This window comes from Monodon monoceros, unplaced genomic scaffold (genome assembly GCF_005190385.1).
Source record: "Monodon monoceros isolate NGI ecotype Baffin Bay Population unplaced genomic scaffold, NGI_Narwhal_1 Super_Scaffold_9, whole genome shotgun sequence".
NCBI classification, from domain to species: domain Eukaryota; kingdom Metazoa; phylum Chordata; class Mammalia; order Artiodactyla; family Monodontidae; genus Monodon; species Monodon monoceros.
In genome coordinates, this window is record NW_021703786.1 from 12,296,988 (window position 1) to 12,324,500 (window position 27,513).

General features: G+C 39.4%; 1 protein-coding gene across 1 annotated transcript in view; it reads right to left on the bottom strand.

Annotated features, from left to right (window-relative positions):
• The window catches only part of UTP18 (UTP18 small subunit processome component), a 39,675-nt gene that overhangs the window by 6,727 nt on the left and 5,435 nt on the right, over positions 1–27,513 (bottom strand). The window contains exons 4-11 of the mRNA XM_029211042.1: positions 26,316–26,383; positions 21,809–21,897; positions 20,142–20,267; positions 19,153–19,327; positions 13,226–13,326; positions 12,849–12,939; positions 10,022–10,145; positions 1,109–1,283 (exon numbers count right to left, since the gene is read on the bottom strand). Coding sequence (XP_029066875.1) covers positions 1,109–1,283; positions 10,022–10,145; positions 12,849–12,939; positions 13,226–13,326; positions 19,153–19,327; positions 20,142–20,267; positions 21,809–21,897; positions 26,316–26,383 — 949 coding nt within the window. The remainder of the gene's footprint in view (positions 1–1,108; positions 1,284–10,021; positions 10,146–12,848; positions 12,940–13,225; positions 13,327–19,152; positions 19,328–20,141; positions 20,268–21,808; positions 21,898–26,315; positions 26,384–27,513) is intronic.

The following is a 27,513-nucleotide window of genomic DNA, read 5'->3' on the forward strand; positions in this document are numbered from 1 at the left end:
TGTCCCATGTGACCTGCACTGGGAGAGGACTTGTATTAAATGCGTCCCACGTGTCTTGCACTGGGAGAGGACTTGTATTAAACGTGTCCTATGTGACTTGCACTAGGAGAGGACTCTTGGAAGCCTGTGCCTGTTTCTTCCAGGCTTCACCCCATGCACCTTTTCCTTTTGCTGATTTTGCTTTGTATCCTTTCCCCGTAATTATTCTTAGCCATGAGTTTGACCATATTCTGAGTCCTGTGAGTCCTTTTATTTACTATTCTATTCACCAAACCTGGGGGAAGTCCTGGGGATCCCTGGCACAGAGCTATCTTCACAAGTAACTATCCAGCTATTTAAATTGCAATCTTTGTATACAATTTAATTTCAAGCTCAATTTACTTTCAAAAATTAAGAATTGCCTCTACTCCATTATGACACCAGGCCTTAAAAAAGTAGATGAAGAAAGAAAACTAGGGATTTCCCCGGTGGCACAGTGGTTAAGAATCCGCCTGCCAATGCAGGGGACACAGGTTCGATCCCTGGCCCAGGAAGGTCCCACATGCCGTGGGGCAATTAAGCCCGTGCGCCACAACGTCTGAGGCTGAGCTCTAGAGCTCATGAGCCACAACTACTGAGCCTGTGTACCATAACTACTGAAACCCACGCACCTAGAGTCCGTGCTCCACAACGAGACGCCACCTCAATGAGAAGCCTGCGCACCACAACTAGAGAAAGACCGTGCACAGCAACGAAGACCCAATGCAGCCAAAAATAAATGAATGAATTAATTAATTAAAAAAAAAAACTATAGAGGAATGAAGTGTTTGCTTTAAACATATTCCTTCATGTATATGCCGAAAGAAACCTCTGAAAATGAAGACTACCACTTAAGAAACGCTAGGAATGGACAGCACAGCTTTCCCAAAAGAACTGACATAATGCAAATTTGGTGGCTACTGTTAGTCATTTCTATAATAACACCCAAAAGCTACAATATAAGGAATTTCTACATCAAAAGAGGCTACTCTTTTTAAAATAATCCAACACTTTCCTATTACCTTTCCATGTTTTCAACTTTAAATTTTAAAATTATCAATGCTAAAAGGAAAGGGTAAAGAAATATTACCAATCTGACTGCTTCTTTCATTTTTTCTGAAGCAATTGCCAAGATCTCTGTAGTAGGATTGAAGGTCAGAGAAGTAACACCTGTAACCAAGTTCATTATAGCTTTTACTGGCTTTGGGTTTGCTTCTTGGAGACAAGAATCTTGATTGTATATGTTTACCACTCCACAATTAGAACTGCAAAGAGAAAAAGGAATACAACAGATTAAAAACAAGCAAAAGAGTTTTCACAACCTAAGTGAATAAAGATTTAACCCCCCAAACTGATATTTACAGGAATCGTATTGTGTTACACAGGGACCATGGGCTGGAGAGTTCATCCCAAGGCAAAAGCTAGACACAGTCTGTCAGTTCTACTGTATGTAGTCTTACTGAACTCGTTAACTCTGGCAGCTTTTTAGTTACGAGCCTAGCTAGAAAATCCTACAAAGCGTAAAATCTTCATTATTCATTCCTTCAATAAATATTTACTGAATTTCAACTCTATGCCAGGCACTATTTAATCGCCTCGGATGCAAAGGTGAACAAAAGAGAGTAAGACTGCCACTATCATGGTATTTATGGCCAACCTAACATCCTAATATGCGAATGAGAGCCGTCCTTCCCCTATCTAAATGGGTCTCCTCCTTTCCTTTTTTATTCTATTCTATTTATGAGAACTTCCAAAACAGTGCTGAACAACAGCTGTAACAGCAAGCATATTAATTTTTTGCTCTACCAGGAATATCTACAGTCAAGAGTTATGGAAATGATCATCCACTCCAAGTTAACTGAAACATTTACCAGCAATGAATTATACCCAATATTCATAAAAAGTAGATCTTAATGGCTTTAACAGAATCATCCACAGACAAGAACTTTCAGTAAACTTTTTTGCCCTCAGTGTTCAGACAACCTAATGTTATGGGCATCATTTATAAGGAATAAGAATAAGGTACTTGTAATTCATAGATACTTAATTCAAACTTAATTAGCAAATGCAACATCAACCTGAAAGATGCAAGAAATTAAGCCTCAAACTAACAAGGGCGACACACATGTATTCCACTGAGTGTTCCCTCATTCCTATACTCATTCTCACTTAAACTTACTGCCTACAGTGAACCAGGCACAGTGCATACACAAGACAAATTCAGTTCACATACAAGATTCCACAGCTTGAAATTATAGCCAACACACAAATAGTATGTTAGATTTAGTGCTTTAAAGTCTTCAAACTGCTTACATATACAGTTTCTGATATATATTTCATATACATTAAGAACGCCTTAATTTAAGGACAGCTAACTATATAGTCCATATTAACCACTCAGGAGAAACAATATATATCCTGGGTTTATATAATTTTGTTATGGACTGAACGTCTGTGTCCCACTAAAATTCTGATGTCGAAATCTTAATCCGAAACGTAATGGTATTAGGAGGTGAGCCTTTGGGCGGTAATTAGTTCATGAATGGGATTAGGGACTTTATATGATCTTTTTTTTTTTTTTTTTTTTTGCGGTACGCAGGCCTCTCACTGTTGTGGCCTCTGCCATTGCGGAGCACAGGCTCCAGACGCGCAGGCTCAGCGGCCATGGCTCATGGGCCCAGCCGCTCCGCGGCATGTGGGATCTTCCCGTACCAGGGCACGAACCCGTGTCCCCTGCATCGGCAGGCGGCTCTCAACCACTGCGCCACCAGGGAAGCCCAGGGACTTTATAAAAGTGACCCCAGAGGCTCTCTCACTCTCTTTTCACCCTGTGGGGTCACAGCAAGAAGCCAGCCTATTGCAACCTGGGAAGAAGGCCCTCACCAAGGACCCAAGCATGCTGGCAACCTGATTTCAGACTTCCAGTCTCCAGAAATGTGAGAAATAAGCTTCTGTTGATTATAAGCTACCAGTCTATGGTACTTTGTTACAACAACCTGAGACAAAATTTATATTTTCCTTATTTATATATTTGACTTGGATCAAAATATCTATTCACTGTACTTATTTTATACTAAATCTCTTTTCTTGCTGAAAACTAATTTATGCCTAAATCCATCTTAATTAAAGATGAAAAGTTATAATCCATATACTCTCTTCTAAATATCAATTTTAGATCAAATCTTATCCTCGTGAACATCAGAGTACCCTTAAATATAGCCTATGTTGCTTAGATGTGTGGAACAAAAATGGTACAAGTTAATCATTTTGATATATGGAAACTTACAGTGGTATTTGTGCTAAAATATATTGATAACTGATTCTAATATGCTACTGAGAGTGGTTATTTATTGAATGATATCTATATAACCAGCAATATGCAAAGTGTCACAGGAACACAGAATATCAGAAGGAAATACACCAGAAAAAATACACCTGCAAGAAATACCCAGAAATACAGGAGAACATAAGCTAAGCTCTTTACGTGATCTAGAACCTCAAAGAAGGGAAAAATCAATATGAGGTGAAGTTGCTCCAGTGAAGCTCTGTGGAAGAGGTAGGTAAGACGTGAGATGGAGAAGGGAAATATTAGGTTAAAAAAACAAACAAAGAACAACAACAACTAAAACCAGGTATCGTAAGTGGAAGAACAGGACCAAAGGGAGAAAGGAGCTCATCCCTGAAATCCAAACTAAAGAAACAGACATGACTGTTATCTTTCCACCCTCAACCACAGCTGATTGGACTAGAAGCAGGTTCTTGAATCAAGAAGCCAATCCATTAGCAGATCAGCAACCACGACGTACCCTGGTACACAAAAATCTTCCCCAACAGGAATGATGGCAATTAACCACATCAACCTACCTCTAGTGTCTCTCTCATCTCATTTACCCCCATGGACCATCAGTGTCTTTAATTCCACTCACTTCTAACTGCTTGTGGAACAGCCCCGTGACACGCCTATCTCTGGCACGCCTCCCTCCTCCACCCTCATTCTATGGACAACTCCACTCTTCTGGCTGTCTTGGCCTGGAGCCTGATAATGTCACTGCTTCTCTCCCATCCCAATTTTCTAAGCAGTTATGACATACGTTACAAGCATTGTTTACCTATCTCCCTATTCCCATTCCCACCTTTACTACTTAATGCCTGGATTATTGCAATGACCTCAAGGCTCATTTACCTGCACCTCTATTCCCCTTCTAAAGGCTGTCATGCAAATTATCTACTTCAAACTCTAAAATTCAAATATCATCATGATTCTCCTCTGCTTAAAAACTCTTAATGGTTTCTCTTTCCACTTAATGTCCATATTCTTCGACACAGCATAGAAGACCTTTCTACAAGTTATCCCCTGACTGCTTACCTTTGTAGCCTAACCCCCCTTAAGAGTCATCCCATCCAGACTTCTCTCAGAACACAAACCTGAATTTTCTCATCCTTTCCACTACCTGCAATGCCTTTCTCTGAACCCCACCTGGCCCTCAAAATGGCCAGCTCAAGTGCCAATATCCCCCAAAACCTTTTCCAGACATTCAACAATAACAGCCTTCACCATTCCTAACATTCTTAAAATTAAAACACTGTATCTCAACTGCAGCCCTTAAGACGTCTCACCTTGTAAACAGAGATACATGTATGCATGTCCTCACATAAGATCGAAAACTATGAGAAGGTGGTGATGCATAGTTCCATCTCACAATCTCCAGCTCAATGCTCAATAAATGTTTTCATCAATGAGGAAACTGAAGCAAAAACGTATCCCTGAATAAAACAGGTTTTCCTTGCATTATAAAGCATACATGTCCTGAACAATCTCTAGATGAAGCAAAATGAAACCCATTTTATATGTTCAATGAGAGCACTAAAATTAAAGAACTATTAATTCCAGGCCCTAAATCGTAACAAATTTCATACTTTTCGATAGCCCTGAATTATTCAGTATTCTTTTAAAATAAAATCAAAAATACTTGGGGGTGGCAGTGTGGAAAGAACACAGAACTGGAAACTAGACAACATGAGTTCCAGATCCAGCTCTGCCAATAACTAGTCTGATGAGTAACAACACTTAAATTACCTAACTCATAGACCTCAGTTTCCTTATCAATAAAATGACTGGATTAGACGGGCACTACTCAGTATACCTTTCTGTGACTATGGAAATGCTCTACAGCCGTGCTGCTCAACATGATAGCCACTAGACACATGTGGCTACTGAATACATAAAATGTGGCCAGTGTCGTCAAGGAACTAGATTTTTTTTTATTTTAATTAATTTAAAATTAAATAGCACATGTGGCTAGAAGTTACTGTGATGGACGTGCAGAATTAGACTAAGACACCAGCCAGAAATTAAAAACAGATATACAAACAAATGGAAAGATAACAGAAAAGGGACAATCACCATCAGAGTAAACTAATACTGAAAATATCTTAGAAAGAGAAACTTTTTGTTAGCTTTAAGTTACAAAAGACTAGTTTCCACACTCTCCCAATCCAGGTAGATTACTGAAATCACAAAAATCCTGAAGCAAAGTTTTAAGCTAACGGTTTAAAACACAGGTTTAAGTAGGAAAAATAGCAATCTAAGGTATATTTAGACATTTTAAAGGATAAAAGATAAAGCTATATAAAAGCTGAAGCACACAATGTTTGAAGCTGATTTTCCAAAGGGATTATATACATGGCACAAAAGGATTCATTCTAAAGACAAACTGGACTAAATGTTCTTTACTTCTTGTAAGACTCCTTAATTTGCAAAACTCCTAGTGATTGTACCATTTTATATTTAAACACATCAACACACAGAGATGTACCTTTAAAAAGGCAGTAGAACTCAACCATAAAAAACAATGAAATGTTGCCATTTGCAACAACATGGATGGACTTGGAGGACATTAAGCTAAATGACATAAGTCAGAGAAAGACAAATACTGTATGACACTTATATGTGGAATCTAAAAAATATAACAAACTCGTAAATGTAACAAAAAAGAAACAGACACAGATATAGAGAACAAACTAGTGGTTACCAGTGGGGTGAGGGAAGTGAGTAGGGGCAATATAGGGGTAGGGGTCTAAGAGGTACAAACTATTATGTATAAAATAAGCTACGAGAATATATTGTACAACACAGGAAATATAGCCGATATTCTAATAACTATAAATGGAGTATAAACTTTAAAACTGTGAATCACTATACTGTACATTTGTAACTTACACAATATTGCACATCAACTATACTTCAATAAAATAAAACAGTCCAGACAAAACTATAATTCAAAAAGATACATGCACCCCTATGCTATGAGCAGCTCTATGTACAATAACCAAGACACAGAAGCAACCTAAATGTCCGTCGACAGATGAATGGATACGGTATATATTTATATTCAATGAATATACTCAGCCATAAAAAAGAATAAAATAATGCCATTTGCAGCAACATGGATGGACCCAGAGATTATCATATTAAGTAAGTCAGAAAGAGAAAGACAAATACAGTATTATATCACTTACATACGTGGAATCTAAAATACGACACAAATGAACATATCTACAAAACAGAAACAGACTCACAGACATAGAGAACAGACCTGTGGTTGGGGGTGGTGGGGAGGGGTGGGAGTGTGGGATTAGCAGAGGCAAACTATTAGGTATAGGATGGATAAACAACAAGGTCCTACTGCATAGCAAAGGGAGCTATAGTAAATATCCTGGGATAAACCATAATGGAAAAGAATATGAAAAAGAATATATATGTATAACTGAGTCACTTTACTGTACAGCAGAAATTAACACACCATTGTAGATCAACTGTACTTCAATAAAATTTTTAAAAAGAAAACAAACAAAAATTTTAAAGGTTAAAAGCTCTGGCTCTGGAGCCAGACTATTTGTAATCTTGGGTCTTCCACTTACTGTCTGACCCTAACCAAGTTACTTAACTCACAGTGCCTCAGCTTCCCCACCCGTAAAGCAGGGATCATAGTACCAATATCATGGAGTAGGAAATGAGAATTAAGTTAGATTATATATGAAAAAAATATCTATATTTGTATACACACATACATATGTAGCTTATATATATATACACACACACACAAAATACACATATACAGCTATATATGAAAAACAGTGCTTGGCAGATACTAAGTGCTGAAAAATTTTGCTATTAGTATTATAAATCTTTTTATTGTAATTATTATTCAGAGCACAGTTTAAGACTATTTAGATGGAAACTAGTAAAAAGACAATCTTAATTTGTGTATTTTTAAGAAGGTAATGAAGACTAAAGTCAACAAGTATCTAACCACCTGATAGAACTTTGATGAGAAAATATAAAAACAGGTATTTTTATGGCTTTGACCAACAGTTCTCAAAATACAAAGAGCCCAAAGTGGTTTCTCGGTTGCACACCCCCAGCCAAGGCAGGCGCCCAAGCCAGCGATGTTCCATGACTGCAGCACAACATGCTCCTGACTGCTTCACTGTAAAGCAGAGAAAATAAAGCAACAGCAACAAGATACAGGGGCTTCTCCAAGTCACCTTACGGGGGCCACCTGAATTTAGTGAGCTATCTTCTGAAGTCTATGTATTCAAAGAGCTGTCACGTGCAAAGGAGAGAATATGCCAGGTCTCAACTTCCCATTCTTCAATATACAGTGCTTTGTAATACACAGCCAGCATTCAAATATTTCTTTTTCTTTTTTTTTTTTTTACTGACTGACTTCTAGACTAGATACGAAGTCACAAAACACACTACTGCACATACAGAAGATGCATATACAGAAGGTACAACTTAACTAAGATTCTACCCAGTAGAGCGAGAAGGACACTGCACCTGGAAAAGTAAGACTGCAGGCTTCAAGACCCCTCCTTATCAATGATTTCAGTTGTGTCTTACAGAACGCTTCAGGGCATCAGCGCCCCCCCCCACCCCGACCTGATTTCCCAAGTATGTCCTAACACTGATGTACAAATTAATGTGAAAACTTTCTAAAAATATGCAGCAATCCTTATATTAACCAAAGCCATAAAAAAAAGATACTGTAAACTAACAGACCTCTCTATTTACAACATTCTTAGTTTCCCTATTTCCCTATCAGAGCAAAGCTGTAAATCAAAAGCATCCACTTTATGCCAGGACACTGAGAAGAGTTAACAGACACTATCAGACAAATTTTGAGATCAAGGGAGGAGTTAATTCCCAGCAGCAAAGTCCAGGATAGAGAAATTTCACACCAGTACATGGAGAGGGGTAAGAGAGGGAGGTGGGAGGAAGGGAAGGAGCAGCCAGCTAACCAGTCAAGTGAGTTCAGTTTCTCCTACCTCTGCCCTGATTCCACCACCAACTCTTCCCCGCCTGTCTAATAACATGGGAAATTCCTCTAACAAGGTAAGGCCTTTCTTTCCAGGTTTAACAATAAAAACCTAATAATGGTCTTTGACCAAGCACATCAGAATTCAATTACACTGAAAGGCAATTAAAATCAAATGAGTTTAAACAACTAATACTAGATTCTTTCCTCTTTGGGCCCTTCAAAGGCGATTAATAAAAAGTGATACAAAAAAGAGAGGCAAGGACTAGAAAAAGATTAACTTCACAGATTTGAGTGAAGGTTATGTTTGTGCAGTTATTCTTTCCCACATAAAGGCAAAAGCAGGTCTGCTTAAAATTATCTATAATTAATTTAAGTACCAGTCTTCATTGTAAAGGAGCTTTAGTCTCAGAAGACCTGCTAATCATGCACTGCTGCCATAGTGCACAGCTCTAGCAACGCTGGGCTCAGGCTGCCCTACTGCCTATGCAGACCCACGTGACGTTAGCCTGGCCCCCAAGCTCCACAGCCTGCTTCCACTTTCCTTTCTTCCCAGGCCCCAAGGTAGCTGCTGACCAATTTCCAAATGGTGGTAGGGATATTTATAAGCAGTTTCCCCAATTTTAACCTTTGAAGGAGTGAAATGAAGAAAAAGTGGTGAGTATGCTATAACAACAAGACCCACTGGACCTCCCACCAAGGGAGAATTTGAAATCTCTTTATGGATCAATTGTGTTTAGTCTAAGAAAGTCATAAAGATTGACTTCTGGAAGTTCTAAAATTACAGGTGCTGATTAGTGATTTGGTAGGTAAAATCGTTTAGAATTACAGGTAAGTATCCAATACCCCCTCCTCCCACCCTGCATCTTTAAAATCAAGTAGGACAATAAAGCCATCTTTTCCCCAGTGTAATAACCATTTTTTTCAGCAATGACACAATAACATGTTCTAGTTCATATTTTCAAAGTCTCTAAAATACTAACAACAGTGTTCCCAAAAAACATGTTTTTGGTTTATACCACCTAGCTAGCTAAAGGCAAAAATGCTTTAAGTATCTTTAAGACTTAAACAAATATTTCAAACATAAGAAAACATACCATAACATAAGGTAGCCCAGTATTTTCATTGCTAAAGAGCTGAAAAACTGCCATTAGTATTATTAAACACAAATATTAACAAATATTATTAAGACAATAAAATGTAAGACCTGGGTTTATTAATTTCATATTACTAGTTTATAAACAGAACTACTAGGCACCATTCAGTATACTCAATTCTTTTTTCTTTTTCTTTCTTTTTATAAATTTATTTATTTTATTTTTGGCTACGTTGGGTCTTCGTTGCTGCACACGGGCTTTCTCTGGTTGCAGCAAGCGGGGGCTACTCTTCGTCGTGGTGCGCGGGCTTCTCCTTGCGGTGACTTCTCTTATTGAGGAGCAGGGGCTCTAGGCGCTTCAGTAGTTGTGGGTCGAGGACTCTAGAGTGCAGGCTCAGTAGTTGTGGCGCACGGGCTTAGTTGCTCCATGGCATGTGGATCTTCCCGGAGCAGGGCTTGAACCCATATCCCCTGCATTGGCTGGCGGATTCTTAACCACTGCACCACCAGGGAAGCCCCTCAATTCTTTAATATTTTCTCATTAGCAAAAGGTGATTAAAGGTTACCAGAACCTCAGTTTACTTACCCACAAGCCACATACTGTCCATTCCTAGATGTGGCAATGCTTAATCCATATAAACTGCCTTCATCAACAAATCTGTTAAGGCACTTCCTAGAGTTCACATCCCAAACATAAACGTCTCCATCCCCTGAATAAAACAGCCAAAAAACGGGTTTGGTTAATTTTGTTTTAAACTTGAAAGGCAAGTGAACTGACTATTCTTAGTCCCTCTTTAATAGTACAAGATACTACAAATAAAGACCTACTATATACTATAATTGTCCTAGGTCTAGAAAACTGGTCTAAAAATGTTTCTTGTATACATTTTCATATATAGAAAACTACATCCTCATTAGTCATTAATAAACAATATCTTTAGGTTTAGAGTGAAAATCACAAACTCTTGGCTTGAGTTGAACTTTCAGAAAAAGTTTCTACATTTCACTCAGATAAATTATTGGCGCAAAATTTGAAAAAACAAAAAACCCACCAGCAAAGGTTCTCCAACATCTATCAAGAGGTATCAGAGTAACTAACATGTGAGGCTAGGTGATTTAGATACCAAACTGAGGATGAAGTTGACGACAGAGGAGGAAATGAAGAATGAACTGCTCCAGACCAAAAGGAATTTATAATTTAATTAAGGAGGCATGGATAATTTACTGTAATAAGCACAAATAGTTTAGAGAAGGGAGAATGTGTGGAAGATAAAGGATATTAAATCTGATGAGAACACAAATATTTTCATGATAGAAATGGCCATCTAATTGCCAAAATCAGTCCTCCTTTCTTCTCTCTCCTATACACTCAATATTGATGATCACCCCCTTCCTCACACCCATTATAGATGTGTATAATGACCCTATACCCATCTCAAAGGTGGCTCCTCACTCATGTATTTCATCTTTCTTTTATGTGGATATTGCTCTAACGTTCACCCTTCTATACTATTATCCTTCCAATGAGAATTCAATGAATCTCACTGTTTCAACTGTTTCATTAAGAAACAAAATTTCCCAGGCTGGCATAAGGGTTTAGGTTAGGTAGAAGTAAAATATGTATTTAGAAAAAATTTAATAGGCTCAAATTTTAAAAACTTATGTCTGTCTGTAGCGTAATGGTACGATAAAGGAAGGGGTTTAAAGATCAGCCTAGCTAGCAACAGACTAAAATGGGAACGGGAGGTATCAAGGGCAGGAGGACCATCTAGAAAGCAAGTGTATTAGATGGTCATAAGTTGATGTTGACTTAAGAAGCAATAATTAATCCAAGAGAAAACAAAAAGAAAAAACTGGTTCAGCTAAAAAGGTAAAAGGTAAATTCTTTCTTCAACACTCCTTCTATCAAAATATTCTTTATACATATAAAACAATAAATATGAACAATATGATGCCAATCACATAAATCACTCCTTACAGAAGAAGGAAAGGAGGAAGGGGAGGGGGGAGAACACCAATCAAAATATAGGTAACCCCTAACTTACCAAGGCTCAACTTTTGATTACTCCTTCTCTGATTTTAGGACCTTTCTTCTTATGGTAAATTAGACCTCCATGGTACTAACCTAATTTGTAAATATTTAACATCTATATCCAATTCATATAACCAAATCTCAGTATCTGTGCTGACCCTTCAACTCTTCTCCCCAACTCTGACTCTCCCAGGATCCAAGGGCCATTTCATTAGGAACATTATTTCTCTGAACCAATGTTTATTCCTTACCCCTCATAAAACCTAGCATATTAATTAATAGAGACTATATATGCTGCTGACATTCTTATATTATTGGATTAAAAACATACAAATGTAAGTAACTCAACCTTGTGAAAGTTTGATCCTGGGCCAAAACCAAAACAAAAATTAAAGTTAATGCTAAACTTAATCCTTTTTTTAAAAAAAGTTTTTGACTAGATTGAAGAATAATACTCACTGGCAGAACCACTCTAATGCCTCCCACTACCAAACAGCATGAGCTACGCTGAGCTTGTGTTGGTCCCCAAGATCCTTTAGGGAAAGGGGTAAGAGTCACAGGACATTCAGAAAGGCCAGCAGAAAAGCACAAGATTAGAGACTGTCAGGAATGATAAAGGGTTGGTTGGTAGTACTAAAGAAATGTCAGGATGAGATCAGAATTGTTTTCAGTCAATAATGAATAAAATTCCAAACATTATCCAAGTCAAAAGAGGCTAAAAGAAGTGATGATTCTAAGTAACTTTCAAAAAGAAAGTAAGAAAGTCTCAGAATAAGTCATCTTTTAAAATGCATTTTCTGGGGACTTCCCTGATGGCGCAGTGGTTAAGAATCCGCCTGCCAACGCAGGAGACATGGGTCTGATCCCCGGTCCGGGAGGATCCTACATGCCACGGAGCAACTAAGCCCATGCACCAAAAACTACTGAGCCTGTGCTCTATAGCCCGCGAGCCACAACTACTGAGTTCGCATGCCACAACTACCGAAGCCCACACACCTAGAGCCCGTGCTCTGCAACAAGAGAAGCCACTGCAGTGAGAAGCCCACGCACCGCAACGAAGAGCAGCCCCCGCTCGCCGCAACTAGAGAAAGCCCGCGTGACAACGAAAACCCAACATAGTCAAAACTTAACTAATTAATTAAATAAAATGCATTTTCTTCCCATCTTTTCCCCAAACAGTGCATGTTAAGTGGTTAACCCTTCACCATTACTAGTTAGTAAATGAGAAGGCAAATGGCAATGAAAAATGAATTGTAAAAATAAAAATGATTTTCTTACTAACACAAAAAAGTCTCAAATCAAACCCAGTTTTGGTTAAAGTTGGTATTTAAACACACCCAAAGCTTCAAAGAAGCTTCGGATCATCTTATCATTAACTTACCTGAAGATGCATATACTTTCTTACTATCTGAAGAGAATGTGGATGCTGCAATCCTTCCATTAATTTTCATACTACCAAGTAGCTCTTTAGTCTGGAAGAACAATATTATTTATCAAATTGTTAGGCGCTGAAGAGAAGAATCACAACGTGCAGAATAAAAGCAATCTAGTTCTCTATTCTGTAGCACCTACTCAACTTTGTTTATCCCTACCCTCAAAAAAAAAATTCTTCCCGAACTGCCCACAACTTCTCCCCAAGTCTCAATATGTTCCTCTACTTGAGATGCAGGTTTAAGGACACCATGAGTTATGGTTCAAGACCATCCCTACACTAATGTCTTATCCTAGAAGAACAAGCAACAGCTAATAATGGTTCACCTTCATTGACAGCAAGTGAAAATATCCAGCAACACCATTTATAAGCAAAAAGGACCCATCTGGGGAGACTTCGAAGCTCCTCACTATCTTCTCCTTCAAACCTAAGAAAGGAGATGAATCAACAAGGATTAATGGTTTACAGTAAAGCTTTCACTGACAATTGAGAGTTTCTTACTTTTTAAGTGCATTAAATAAAACATGGGCTCAGACTCTGAATAAGTCTGACCCCATGCATCATTGAGTATGACCGAAATACAAGGTCACTACAAAATGCTTAGCAAACTTCTGTTCTTTGTCTTGGTTAACATTCACCATTCTAATTACAGGCCTGAGAGCCAGCTCTCCAACCAGTAAACTTATCGACTACTTTTCCAAACGTAAAAGTAATACCTGTAAGTAACTAAAAGGATAAATTATACTTCTCTGTCAAAACGTTCATCACCAGAAGGAAAATACACTGCCACAGAGACAGCTAAAACACAGTAACATGCAGAAACTAGTTGCTAGCCACCTACTATACATCCCATGATGAATGGGAGTCTAATTCTTAACTTTGTGGATCAAACAGAAAAAACAAAACAAAACCATGTGTCAGTAGTGTATTCAAGAGTTGATGAAGAAGAAGTAAAGTTGTCACTGTTTGCAGATGACATGATACTATACATAGAGAATCCTAAAGATGCTACCAGAAAACTACTAGAGCTGATCAATGAATCTGGTAAAGTAGCAGGACACAACATTAATGCACAAAAATCTCTGGCATTCCTATACACTAATGATGAAAAATGGGAAAGAGAAATTAAGAAAACACTCCCATTTACCACTGCAACAAAAAGAATAAAACGTCTAGGAATATACCTAAGGAGACAAAAGACCTGTATGCAGAAAATTATAAGACACTGATGAAAGAAATTAAAGATGATACAAATAGATGGAGAGATATACCATGTTCTTGGATTGGGAGAATCAACATTGTGAAAATGACTCTACTACCCAAAGCAATCTATAGATTCAATGCAATCCCTAGCAAACTACCACTGGCATTTTCCACAGAACTAGAACAAAAAATTTCACAATTTGTATGGAAACACAAAAGACCCCAAATAGCCAAAGCAAACTTGAAAAATGGAGCTGGAGGAATCAGGCTCCCTGACTTCAGACTATACTACAAAGCTACAGTAATCAAGAAAGTACGGTACTGGCACAAAAACAGAAAGATCGATGGAACAAAACAGAAAGCCCAGAGATAAACCCACGCACATATGGTCACTTTATCTTTGATAAAGGAGGCAGGAATGTACAGTGGAGAAAGGACAGCCTCTTCAATAAGTGGTGCTGGGAAAACTGGGCAGGTACATGTAAAAGTATGAGATTAGATCACTCCCTAACACCATACACAAAAATAAGCTCAAAATGGATTAAAGACCTAAATGTAAGGCCAGAAACTATCAAACTCTTGGAGGAAAACATAGGCAGAACACTCTATGACATAAATCAGAGCAAGATCCTTTTTGATCCACCTCCTAGAGAAATGGAAATAAAACCAAAAAATAAACAAATGGGACCTAATGAAACTTCAAAGCTTTTGCACAGCAAAGGAAACCATAAACAAGACCAAAAGACAACCCTCAGAATGGGAGAAAATATTTGCAAATGAAGCAACTGACAAAGGATTAATCTCCAAAATTTATAAGCAGCTCATGCAGCTCAATAACAAAAAAACAACCCAATCCAAAAATGGGCAGAAGACCCAAATAGACATTTCTCCAAAGAAGATATACAGACTGCCAATAAACACATGAAAGAATGCTCAACATCATTAATCATTAGAGAAATGCAAATCAAAACTACAATGAGATATCATCTCACACCAGTCAGAATGGCCATCATGAAAAAATCTAGAAACAATAAATGCTGGAGAGGGTGTGGAGAAAAGGGGACACTCTTGCACTGTTGGTGGGAATGTGAATTGGTACAGCCACTATGGAGAGCAGTATGGAGATTCCTTAAAAAACTACAAATAGAACTACCATATGACCCAGCAATCCCACTACTGGGCATATACCCTGAGAAAACCATAATTCAAAAAGAGTCATGTACCAAAATGTTCATTGCAGCTCTATTTACAATAGCCCGGAGATGGAAACAACCTAAGTGTCCATCATTGGATGAATGGATAAAGAAGATGTGGCACATATATACAATGGAATATTACTCAGCCATAAAAAGAAACGAAATTGAGCTATTTGTAATGAGGTGGATGGACCTAGAGTCTGTCATACAGAGTGAAGTAAGTCAGAAAGAGAAAGACAAATACTGTATGCTAACACATATATATGGAATTTAAGGAAAAAAAAAAGGCATGAAGAACCTAGGGGTAAGACAGGAATAAAGACACAGACCTACTAGAGAATGGACTTGAGGATATGGGGAGGGGGAAGGGTAAGCTGTGACAAAGCGAGAGAGTGGCACGGACATATATACACTACCAAACGTAAAATAGCTAGTGGGAAGCAGCCACATAGCACAGGGAGATCAGCTCGGTGCTTTGTGACCACCTAGAGGGGTGGGATAGGGAGGGTGGGAGGGTGGGAGGGAGGCAGACGCAAGAGGGAAGAGATATGGGAACATATGTATATGTATAACTGATTCACTTTGTTATAAAGCAAAAACTAACAAAAAAAAAAAATTGAAGCCCGACAAAATTTATAACATGGCCTTGAGAAAGAAGATACAGAGCTTTAAAGATGTCAGGTATAAATGTTTCTATGGATTAGGGAATGAGATTTTTTTGGCCACCCCACACAGCATGTGGGATATTAGTTCCCAGACCAGGGATCGAACCCACGCCCCCTGCATTGGAAGCACGGAGTCTTAACCACTGGACCGCCAGGAAGTCCCAGGAATGAGATTTTTAGGTCAACTGCTGAGCAACTGATAGATAAGAAAAGAATGGCTAATTTAATTAGAATAGAGCCAAATTCCATAGGATGGGAAGTGAACTGGTGCTTAGTTACAATCTTCTAAAAAATTCTTTTAATATTTTAGAACCCTTGAGCTTACAGAAAGAGAAAACTAAGGCTCAGCAATGACCATATGCCTATAAATCAAAATGGCTGCCTGACAAACTAACTGAATTCCCAAATGGTCAAATTCTTTGTGTTTTCCTAGAACAAGACAGCTCCCTTAAGAACTGCCCTTCTGGGACTTCCCTGGTGGTCCAGTGGTAAAGAATCCACCTTGCACTGCAGGGGACAGGGGTTAGATCCCTGATCACAGAACTAAGATTCCACATGCCTCGGGGCAACTAAGCCCATGCACCCCAACTACTGAGCTCGGGCACCTCAACCAGAGAGCCTGCATGCTGCAAACTACAGAGCCCACGTGCTCTGGAGCCCATGTCCCATGCACCACAACTAGAGAGAGAAACCCCACATGCCACGACTAGAGAGAAGCCTGCACACCGCAAGAGAAGATCCCACATGCCTCAACGAAGATCCCGTGTGCCGCAACTAAGACCCGATGCAGCCAAGAATAAAATTAATTAAATAAATAATAAATAAATCTTTAAAAAAAAAAAGAACTATCCTTCTAGGGACTTCCCTGGTGGTCCAGTGGTTAAGACTCGGTGCTCCCAATGCAGGCAGCCCGGGTTCGATCCCTGGTCAGGGAACTAGATTCCACGTGCCACAAATAAGAGTCCACATGCCACGACTAAAAGATTCCCGCATGCTGCAGTGAAGATCTCGCATGTGGCAACAAAGATCCCATGTGCCACAACTAAGATCCGGCACAGATGGATAGACATAGATAAAAGAACTGTCCTTCTAAATGATGCAACAGAAACTGCTTCTGAACTTTGAAACAGTAATCTGTGGTTCTTAACCTTTCTGTGCGCCAGTCTGGTGAAGTGTATGACACCCTTCTCAAAATAATGGTTGTTTAAATCTTTCGTAACCGAAGGAAATGCTAAATTTGATTTAGAAATTAGTGAAAATAAAGGTGGAATGTTTTTCCTATCCAGCTTCACAGACCCCTGAATTTTGAGAGTCCACGGACCCCACTTTAAAAGCCCTGACAGGTTAGTGGAAGGAACCATCAAAGCGAAATTCTTCAGAATGCATCAATTCTGAATTCTTCATTTTTCAGACTTGCATTTGCAAGAACCAAGAGCTCACATACATGTAAGGCTTGCATGTCCTAACTTGTCAGCAATTTTCCCCCTTGTTCTACTGTCCTTAATTAATTTCGAGTTATGAATACTGTTTTATAATCACGAGAGACTGAGAATTATATTCAATAACAACACCACAAGAAGAAATAAATGTGATTTACCATTACTATTATAATTATCATTATTACCAAGTTATGCTTATTGAGGAAAGAGAAGGAAAAATATTAAAAGGCAAAGATAAATGCCATGTTTTAGAAGAATCCGGTGATCAGATACACACCCCTGCACACCAGCAGATCCACAGTACACATCACTAACTACTGGATCTCAGCCACCCCTGGTTTGCTTTTCCCAAGAGGATGCAAGGCAAGGAAGGACCAGAGCACATTCCTTTTGATTAGCGGAATGACATTTAATAACTACTACATGTTGTTTCCTATTTCAATATGGGGAGACAGTTTAAGGTTTTCCAACTCAAAGGGAAGTCCATGGACCAGTAGCATCAGCAGCATCTGAGAACTTGTTAGAAATGCAGAATCAGGCCCGCCTCAGAACAACAGAATCAGAGTCTGCATTTTAACAAGATCCCCAGGTGATTCGCATGCACATTAATGTTTGAGAAGCACTGATTTAAAGCATAAATAGATAAATTAAACCCCCCCCCCCTTGGAGGGCTTCCCTGGTGGCGCAGTGATTGCGAGTCCGCCTGCCAATGCAGGGGACACGGGTTCGTGCCCCGTTCTGGGAACATCCCACATGCCATAGAGCGGCTGGGCCCGTGAGCCATGGCCGCTGAGCCTGTGCGTCCGGAGCCTGTGCTCCGCAACGGGAGAGAAAGAAAAAAAAAAAAAAAAGAAGAAAACCCCTTGGAAAGGATCACTGAAAGTGTCAGGAACACAGGAAAGACCAGACCGGAAACACTTATTTATGAACTTCATAAATGTTTCTAAAGTTGGCCTTACTCACTTTTAACCCCTAGCAGAAAAAAGGCTGTACAGAGCAACCTGTAACCTTTACAGCCCCACATATGTGCAATTTAACAGGGAGACAGCCAGCAAGCTGTAGCATATGACAACACCACCTCCCAAGATTTATAATGTTACCCCAACCAACTTCATTACAAGGACTTTGGTTCCCAAAGGATTCATGAAGGTGTCATTATATTTTTGAGGTAATGGGAGTAGGAGAATGCAGAAGAAGAGATAAAGCAGAGGAAAGATAAAGTTTCATCTGATAAAAAAAGATGTATTATTTAAGTAGTTCATTCTTCAAACTACATTACAAATTCCAAAAGCAGTGCTTTATTTCCTTTAAACATAAACCAAAATTGTATTATAACAAACAGCAGAAGAACTGGAGGGCACCCAAATTTCAGGTCAGAGGAGTGAAATAATTTGTCCAAGGAAGTAGAACCCAGGTCTTCTAGCTCCCAGGCTCATGTTCTTTCTGCTGCAGCAACTGCTAATTTTACAGCCAAGTATTTGCGACTGCTTTTCTGGTCTAGGGGAATATATATTTGCAAATTATGCTTTTCTTCCCATAGGTACTCAGTAAAAAGTCAGTTCACTTTTTTCATTCAAACATGTTATCTCAACAACACGACATTTTCCAAATACTAAAACCAAAGAAATCCTTATTTTTAATAATTCTATGGGGAGGAAAAAAAGTGGTTGTAAATACTGTTAAACAAACTCAACTATGGGCTGCGGGGGAGGGAGGTGCGTGTCAGCTATATGTTCGTTAAAAACCTTACCTCTTACTTGATGCACAGGAATTAGCTTTCCAGCCAGCATATCATAGACATAAAGAACCTTGCTGTGAGTACTCGTGGCTAAAACCTCTTCTCCATTAGCACTAAAACAAGCTTTAAAGATTGGAAACTTTTCCAAATAGATGCTCTGAATTTTAGGATTTGTTTTTCCATCAACCTATAAGGAAGTACAAAATATTCCTTTTGATTATTTCCACAGACCATGTAAGCTGATTGTAAACACTTTTCACTACAAGTCTTTTTTTTTAAATTTATTTACTTATTTTTGGCTGCGGTGGGTCTTCGTTGCTGTGCACGGACTTTCTCTAGTTGCAGCGAGTGGGGGCTACTCTTCATTGCAGTGCACGGGCTTCTCATTGTGGTGGCTTCTCTTGTTGTGGAGCAAGGGCTCTAGGCACATGGGTTTCAGTAGTTGTGGCACATGGACTCAGTAGTTGTGGCTCACGGGCACTAGAGCACAGGCTCAGTAGCTGTGGTGCACAGGCTTAGCTGCTCTGCGGCATGTAGGATCTTCCGACACCAGGGATCAAACCCGTGTCCCCTGCATTGGCAGGCGGATTCTTAACCGCTGTGCCACCAGGGAAGTCCCTACAAGTCTTCATTTAAAAATGCATACCTGGGGCTTCCCTGGTGGCACAGTGTCTTTCCCTGGAAAGACATTTCTAGGGCATCAAGCGAGTAGAAAGGTGCCACTTTAGGTAAGATGGCGAGGAAAGACATTTCTAGGGCCTCATGTGAGCAGAAAAGTAAGAATGAGGGTTTCCCTGGTGGCGCAGTGGTTGAGAGTCCGCCTGCCGATGCAGGGGACGTGGGTTCGTGCCCCGGTCTGGGAAGATCCCACATGCCGTGAAGCGGCTGGGCCCGTGAGCCATGGCCGCTGAGCCTGCGCGTCCGGAGCCTGTGCTCTGCAACGGGAGAGGCCACAACAGTGAGAGGCCCGCGTACCGCAGGAAAAAAAAAAAAATGCATACCTGAAATAGCGATACAGCATTATCTAGTCCAGCGACCATCACAACCTGTGCACGAGGATGGAACTGCACAGACGAGATCCGAGCAGTAGTAGGACGTTCAGCATTAGCAGGCTGGCAGTGCTTCATCTACAGAAAAATAAAGCTGGAATTTTATCAATTCGAATGGGTTAACATTATTTTCTTTAAAGCATGAAGACATTATGAAGTAGTTTACAAGGCAGAAGAAAGTGCATTGGAAGAGTAACCAGAAGACCACAGCTCTGCTACCAACTAGTATTCTAGTACAGTGCTTTACCATACAAGAATCCACTTTTCGGGGGCTTCCACTACATTGAAAATGCAATTACATAAAAAACACAGTATTGTATGATGTTTTCTTTGTAACCCCTGAAGATAAATTTTTGTGGTGACTACATTTTCAATGGAGGTGAATTCACCCTATGAGGAGCTAAATGAATTATCTGCACAGGGTGGGGAGAGACAGAATCACTCTGTCTAATAATTTACCATAATAAGGTCCCCTCTCACCATCTAAATTCGCATGCTACCCTTTTATAATGGGGAAAATTATGTCAAAGAGAGAACTGTTCATTTGGCATATATTTAACTGAAGCAAGTGCTGGGTAGGCACTTGGTTACCACAATGAACAAGTGAGACACAGTGATGAGTTAGACAGTAACTAGAGTAAGCCACTTCAGATAGGATGGCAAGGAAAGACATTTCTAGGGCATCATGTGAGCAGAAAGGTGCCACTTTAGGTAAGATGGCAAGGAAAGACATTTCTAGGGCGTCATGTGAGCAGAAAAGTGAGAATGAGGGCTTCCCTGGTGGCGCAGTGGTTGAGAGTCCGCCTGCCGATGCAGGGGACGTGGGTTCGTGCCCCAGTCTGGGAAGATCCCACATGCCGCGGAGCGGCTGGGCCCGTGAGCCATGGCCGCTGAGCCTGCGCGTCCGGAGCCTGTGCTCCGCAACAGGAGAGGCCACAACAGTGAGAGGCCCGCGTACCGGGAAAAAAAAAAAAAAAAGTTAAGAATGAGGTGGTCACTGGCAGTGCTTAAAGAACACATGGAGGGATGAGCAAGAGCAAAGGTTCAGGGGCAGGAAAGAACTTGGCATGTGCAAGAAACAGAAAGAAGGCCTGTGTGGCATGAGTAAGGAATAAGAGGAAAAGGCATCAGATGAAGTTGAAGACATCGGCAAAGGCCAGATCCTGTGAAGGGCAGTGTAGACTATGGTAAGGAATTCAGAAGTTTTCAAAGAGCAATGAAAAGTGACAGGACATGATATTTTATTTTTAAAAGAGCCCTCAGGCTACTATAGGAAGAACGGTTTAGGAAGAAGGAAAGTGGAAGTGGAGAGTCTAGCCACAAAGCTGTTGCTATGCACTGGGCGAGAGATGAGAGCAGCATGAACAAGGCTGGTGCCAACAGAAGGAACAAGAAATGCAAATGGAGGAATCAAATAACATTCCTAAAAAATTCCTGGGAACATAATTTAATCTTGTTTTTGCAAAAGGTAAAAAACCTAACACAAACATTTACCAAGGCAAAATGACAGCAAGCACATTTAATCCCACAGATAACAGGAATCCATACATTTGTAACTGGGAAGTATACTGGATTTCAGAGGTAATTAGTTGGATTGACCCAATTTTACTGATTCTCACCTTTAAGATTCCTTTAGGAAGAGAGGTTGATGTGGAGATGAAATTCCCAGTCCTTTGCAACAAATCATCTTCTTCCTCTTCACTTTCATCTAAGTCAAACAAACCCATAGGCTGATCTTCAGGATCAATGAGATGGCCATTACCTATCCCAAACATCTATATTTCAAACTTCAACTCCCCCCCCAGTCTCCCAACCTCAATCGTTTCATTTAAGCTGCAACTGGTAAAAGTAAAACAGCCAAACAAATTTGAAGGAGAGGAAAACGATGACAAGACCTCCATGTATATGGTTAAAATCAACGCCTGACTCTGGAACAAAAGACACGCATTCACTACAGTGACTAAAACAACATGAAATGAAGATGAAACGGAGTCAGCATTTAATTTAAAAAGAGAAACTCGTAACAGTGGCAAGATGAGCAACAGGATGAACAGCAGATCTAGCTTAACAACTCACAGGAAAAAGAACTAGAACTTTTAGCTGACTGAAAGAACAATGCCAGCAAACTGTGTATCAAAACTTCCAAGAGAGGTAATAGGGCTGCTTTTCCCCTGGAGATGACTGACGATTCTAGTAAAGAAAGCTGAGAAGCTAAGCAGAGTGTTTAAAACACTTGTAGGGTTAAGAGAGCAAAAACTAGTACCAAAAGCCCTCTAAGGTTCCTAAGGAGTCTGGTAAACCACCAGGCTCTGGATTGTTGCCACAAAAGGCTATACATAAAATTAAAGGTGAAATCAAAGAATTACGAGAAAATCTCCCAAGAACGGAAACCCAGCATTGAATCCTCACACTCCCTCACTAGAATAAGATGTTCTAGGATTGCTAGTGCCCACTGCCCAACCACCTACCCAAAAACAAACATACAAATTCTCTGGAGAAAGATACCATTGTCCTAGACCTCTAGTTAATCAATACTATTTCTCATATACAATGCCCACCACTCAATGACATATAACCAGGTAAATAATGACAAGGTAAGATAACTTAACTGAAAACCTAAAGAAAAACAAACAATCCTCACAGGAGATCTAGATAATGAAGTTATCAGACATAAAATTTTTAAATATTACATTTAAAACTCATAGAAAAAGAGATCAGGTCTGTGGTTACCAGAGATGGAGGGGAGGGGAATTGGATGAAGACAGTCAAAAGGTACCAACTTCCAGTTATAAGAAATAAGTACTAGGGATATAAAGTACAACGTGATAAATATAACTCTGCTATATGTTATATATGAAAGGTGTTGACAGTAAATCCTAAGACTTCTCACCACAAGAAAAAATACTTCTTTTCTACTTCTTTAATTTTTATCTATTTTTATCATGAGATGATGGATGTTCACTGAACTTACTGAGGTAATCATTTCATGATGTATGTAAGTCAAATCATTATACTGTGCACCTTAAACTTATACAGTGCTCTATGTCAATTATATCTCAGTAAAACTGGAAGGAGGGCTTCTCTGGTGGCACAGTGGTTGAGAGTCCACCTGCCGATGCAGGGGTCACGGGTTCGTGCCCCGGTCTGGGAGGATCCCACATGCCGTGGAGCGGCTGGGCCCGTGAGCCATGGCCGCTGAGCCTGTGCATTCGAAGCCTGTGCTCCGCAACAGGAGAGGCCACAACAGTGAGAGGCCCGCATACCGCAAAAAAAAAAAAAAACTGGAAGGAAAAATAATAATAAAAAGTAAATAAAATAAAAAATTTATGTTTAACATATTAGAGATAATGAAAGGCAAGACTCAGAATTAAGCCAGAGAACTAGACTATTAAAAAAAAAGAACCAAATGGAAATTCTAGAACTGAAAAACAGTAATTAAAACTAACACCCCAGTGGATGGTGTTAACAGGATATCAAAATTACCTGAAGAGAGAATTAGTGGTCTGGAAAAAGGATCAGAAAAAAATATCCAGACTAAAGTACAGAAAGGAGAAAGACAGAAGATACAGAAAAGAACACAGTCTACAGCCATACCACCCTGAATGCACCTAATCTCATCAGAAAAGAACAAAGAATGTTTTAAAAAAATTTTTTAACATACATGTAATTGGTATCCCAGAAGGAAAGAAAGAATGGAACAAAAACAATGTGTGAAGAGATAACAGGCAAGAATTTCCAAAACTTAGAAAAGACATGTAGCCAGATTCAACAGCACATATGAAGACCAAGCAGAATACAAAGCAAGCTAAAAACACTGGAATACTGCGGCAGGGGGCTGGGGGGTGGGGGGTGGGGGTGAATAAATTGACAAAACAGCAACAATAAAACTCCATAATATTAAGGAATTACTACTGATTTCTGAAGGTGTATGATAATAGCATTATAGCTGTGTTTAAAGGGAGGAGTACTTCTCTTTCAAAGATGCTCAATCTAGGGACTTCCCTGGTGGTCCAGTGGTTAAGACCCCGTGCTTCCACTGTAGGGGGCACAGGTTCAATCCCTGGTCAGGGAACCTGCATGCCAGTGGGCCAGTGGGGGGAAAAAAAAAAAAAAGGTAATTCAGGAAAAAAAAAAAAGATAATCTAGTATTTACAGATAAAAACAAATAATATGTTGGCGATAACTGTGAAGCTGGGTTGTAGTCACCACTCCGCCAATAAGTATACCTTGGACAAGTCACTTCTATCTTTTTGAACTTTACTACTGTCATATGTACAATTAAGGTATTAGACTTGGATATCCCAGATAGTAACAGACTGGCTAACTGTTGACCTAATTCATTTCCTTTTTCTCCTGGGCACAAAGACAAACTATATTTCCTCGTATTGCATGCAGTTAGTGTGGCCTCATGACTGAGTTCTGGCCAATGAAATGTAGGTGAAAGTATCACGTAGCACTTCCAGGACAGGACAATAAAAACTTCCCTTGGTGAGTTCTCTCTCTTCTCCTATAAGTCAACTGGTGGTCAATATCCTAGGCAACATTGGAAGAGCCAGCCTGAAGATGGCAGAACGTCTATAAACTTGGGTCCCTTAAGTAGAGCATCACCTTCTCACCACCTCAATTGTACTCATAGGAAAAAAAACAATTCTACTGGATTAAGCCACTGGGATCTGGGAGATTTCCTGCTTCAATGTCAGCATAAACCTAATCTATATCTAAACTGCTGTAGTTCTATGAATCCAATATTCTAAAATGGATAATAAAATTATATTACATCCAGGAAGGTAAAATGATGACCAAGGTTTATAATTATGCCATGTAAAAAAAAGTGACAGGATGGGACTTCCCTGGTGGTCCAGTGGTTAAGACTCCACGTTCCCAATGCAGTGGGCATGGGTTCGATCCCTGGCCTGGGAACTAGGATCCCACATGCTGCATGGGGCGGCCAAAAAAAAAAAAAAAAAAGTGACAGGACACGATGATTAACATATTTTAAAAAACCTGGAAAGACATTTCTCAAATAACAGAAAACTTTTATATGAAAGAGAGATAAGATTATATCTCTTCGAAAGGTAGGACTACAGTGTAGGGAGGCTAAATTTCAATAGTAAAAAAATTACAATTAGTTTTTAAAGAGAAGAAGAAAAGAGGAAGAAATAGTCTAATAAAGAGCACAACATTATTTGAAATATTTAAGCAGAGACTAAATTATCATCTAACAGATGTTGTAGAGAAGTTTCTTGCAGCAGATAAAGTCGGGCTACATCACTAAGAGTCCTTCAACCTCTAAAAGTATCTGGTTGGAAACCAGAAGGTAAATTTCTACTTAATAACAGATTGAGTTTTCTAACAGAATTATATAAAACTGGCTCCTTGTAAGGGCTCCCTATACGTGAATACCATGAAGACTGACATGGGTGGGGAGATGGGAGGGAGAGGTGATGATGATAATCAAACAGAGGTTCATCAGATACCAAAGATGCTAAGAAAGGAGCTCCTGTATTACAATGGGAGGATATACTCTGGAGTTCCTCAAGGATTTCAGAAGTCAATTCCAAGGCTAAAATTTATAACTCCAAGAACTCAAATCAGATCTTGGCCAAACCATCCATATAAATAGTATCTAAACTCAAAGATCTAAACAGCAGAAAACAGTTTTGGTACAAGTCAAACTTAAAATCTGCAGTTGAAAAACAGGTTTTTAGAAAGTGAATAATCATCTGGGCCTAACCTGACATGTGCTCCTTAGAAAGACATTCCATTTCCTAGTGGATAGCTAGATCAGCTGCTCATGTCTTTGGAAGGGGCTCTGAATCAAGAAATAACACTACTACTTATTCTTTACTTAATCTATGCCATAATGTAACATAGTTCTGTTGAGGAAAAATATCATAAAATCCATCCATTATTGTCTCTACAAGTAAAGAATATGCTACTAAGTACCTCTTACACTATTGTAGAAGAGCTTCCTTCAGAGAAATGATAGACTTCAAAACCAGACATAAAAAAAAAAAGACATATTTCAAACACCAGGTTTTAACAAGCCTCGTGAGAAACCTCAAACAATAACAGAACAGGAATAGGAATCTATTTACCAACTTAAACAGAGGTGTCAACACTCACCATCTGAAGATGTTTTCCGCTTATTGGTTTCTGCCCAGGCAGGTACTCCCCCCATGGCATGCTGAAATCTAAGCAAAAACGTAAAAATAAAATTTTGTAGTGACCACTGTATTTATATAGAGTTTAATACATTTCAAGAATATAGGTTAGAGCATGAATAGAATCTCTTCCAAAGAAGTTATCATCTTTCAGAACAGAAGGGCTACTCACACAGGATAGTCCTAAATTGGTAATAACCACCTGGATGCATATTTGTTGTTATTTATTTACATCTAGTTACATAGTTGTCTTATTTGCACATATCAACACACCAGATTTGGTGACTAAGTAAAGAAACAGAAATCTCTTTGTGGTTATAAATCAATGCTATAGTACACAGAGTACACAAAAGAATACTAGAACATGTCTGAAAGAAAACAACCAGATTGGTAAAATAAACAAAACTTCATCATATATCCTTTGCATAAAATGGGAGCATTTCATCCTGGAAAAAGTAAGCTTCAGGAGAAGCATGACAGTTATATTCTGAAGGGCTGGTATTTGGAAGCCTGAAAAGAATCTTTCTGATTCTGCAGAATCACAGACAAGTCCACCAAACTAAGCCCACTAGCCATAAGTAACTAGAAAACTGGACAAAATACGTGAAACTATTTTCAGAAATTGGACAACAGGCAACATAGGACTATGATCTCTAAGAGAAGAAAAATAACAAGGTGAGCAATGCCATTACTGGGATTTTCCCCTCAAGGCATTTTTATAAGACCCTGACACAGAAACAAGGAGACAAAGATCAGACTTGAAAGAGGCTGAAACAACACGAATTTGAGGGGCAGTCAACTGTTGAAGAAAAAGAGAAAGAGTTCCAGAAATCTGCACAGGGGTCCACAGACACTTCTTCTGAATACTCAACTGCACACTCATAGGATGAAACTCCATGAGGTCAAGCAAAGATCTACTAGGGGTCTGTAAGTTGCACAGAACCAAAACTCAGACATTTGAGTTCAACCAGTCAGAGGAAGGGTCCTTATTGAACACTCAGGGCATTCAGGAGAGATCCCAGGAAGGTCATAACTTAATAATGGGGCTAAACCAGCCTAGAATAAATGCTACTGTAGAAGAAAGCTAAAAACAAATCCTGAAAGGATCAAAGTGATTTCCAAGTCAATTAACTGCCTGCCAAGGCAAAGTTCAACACACA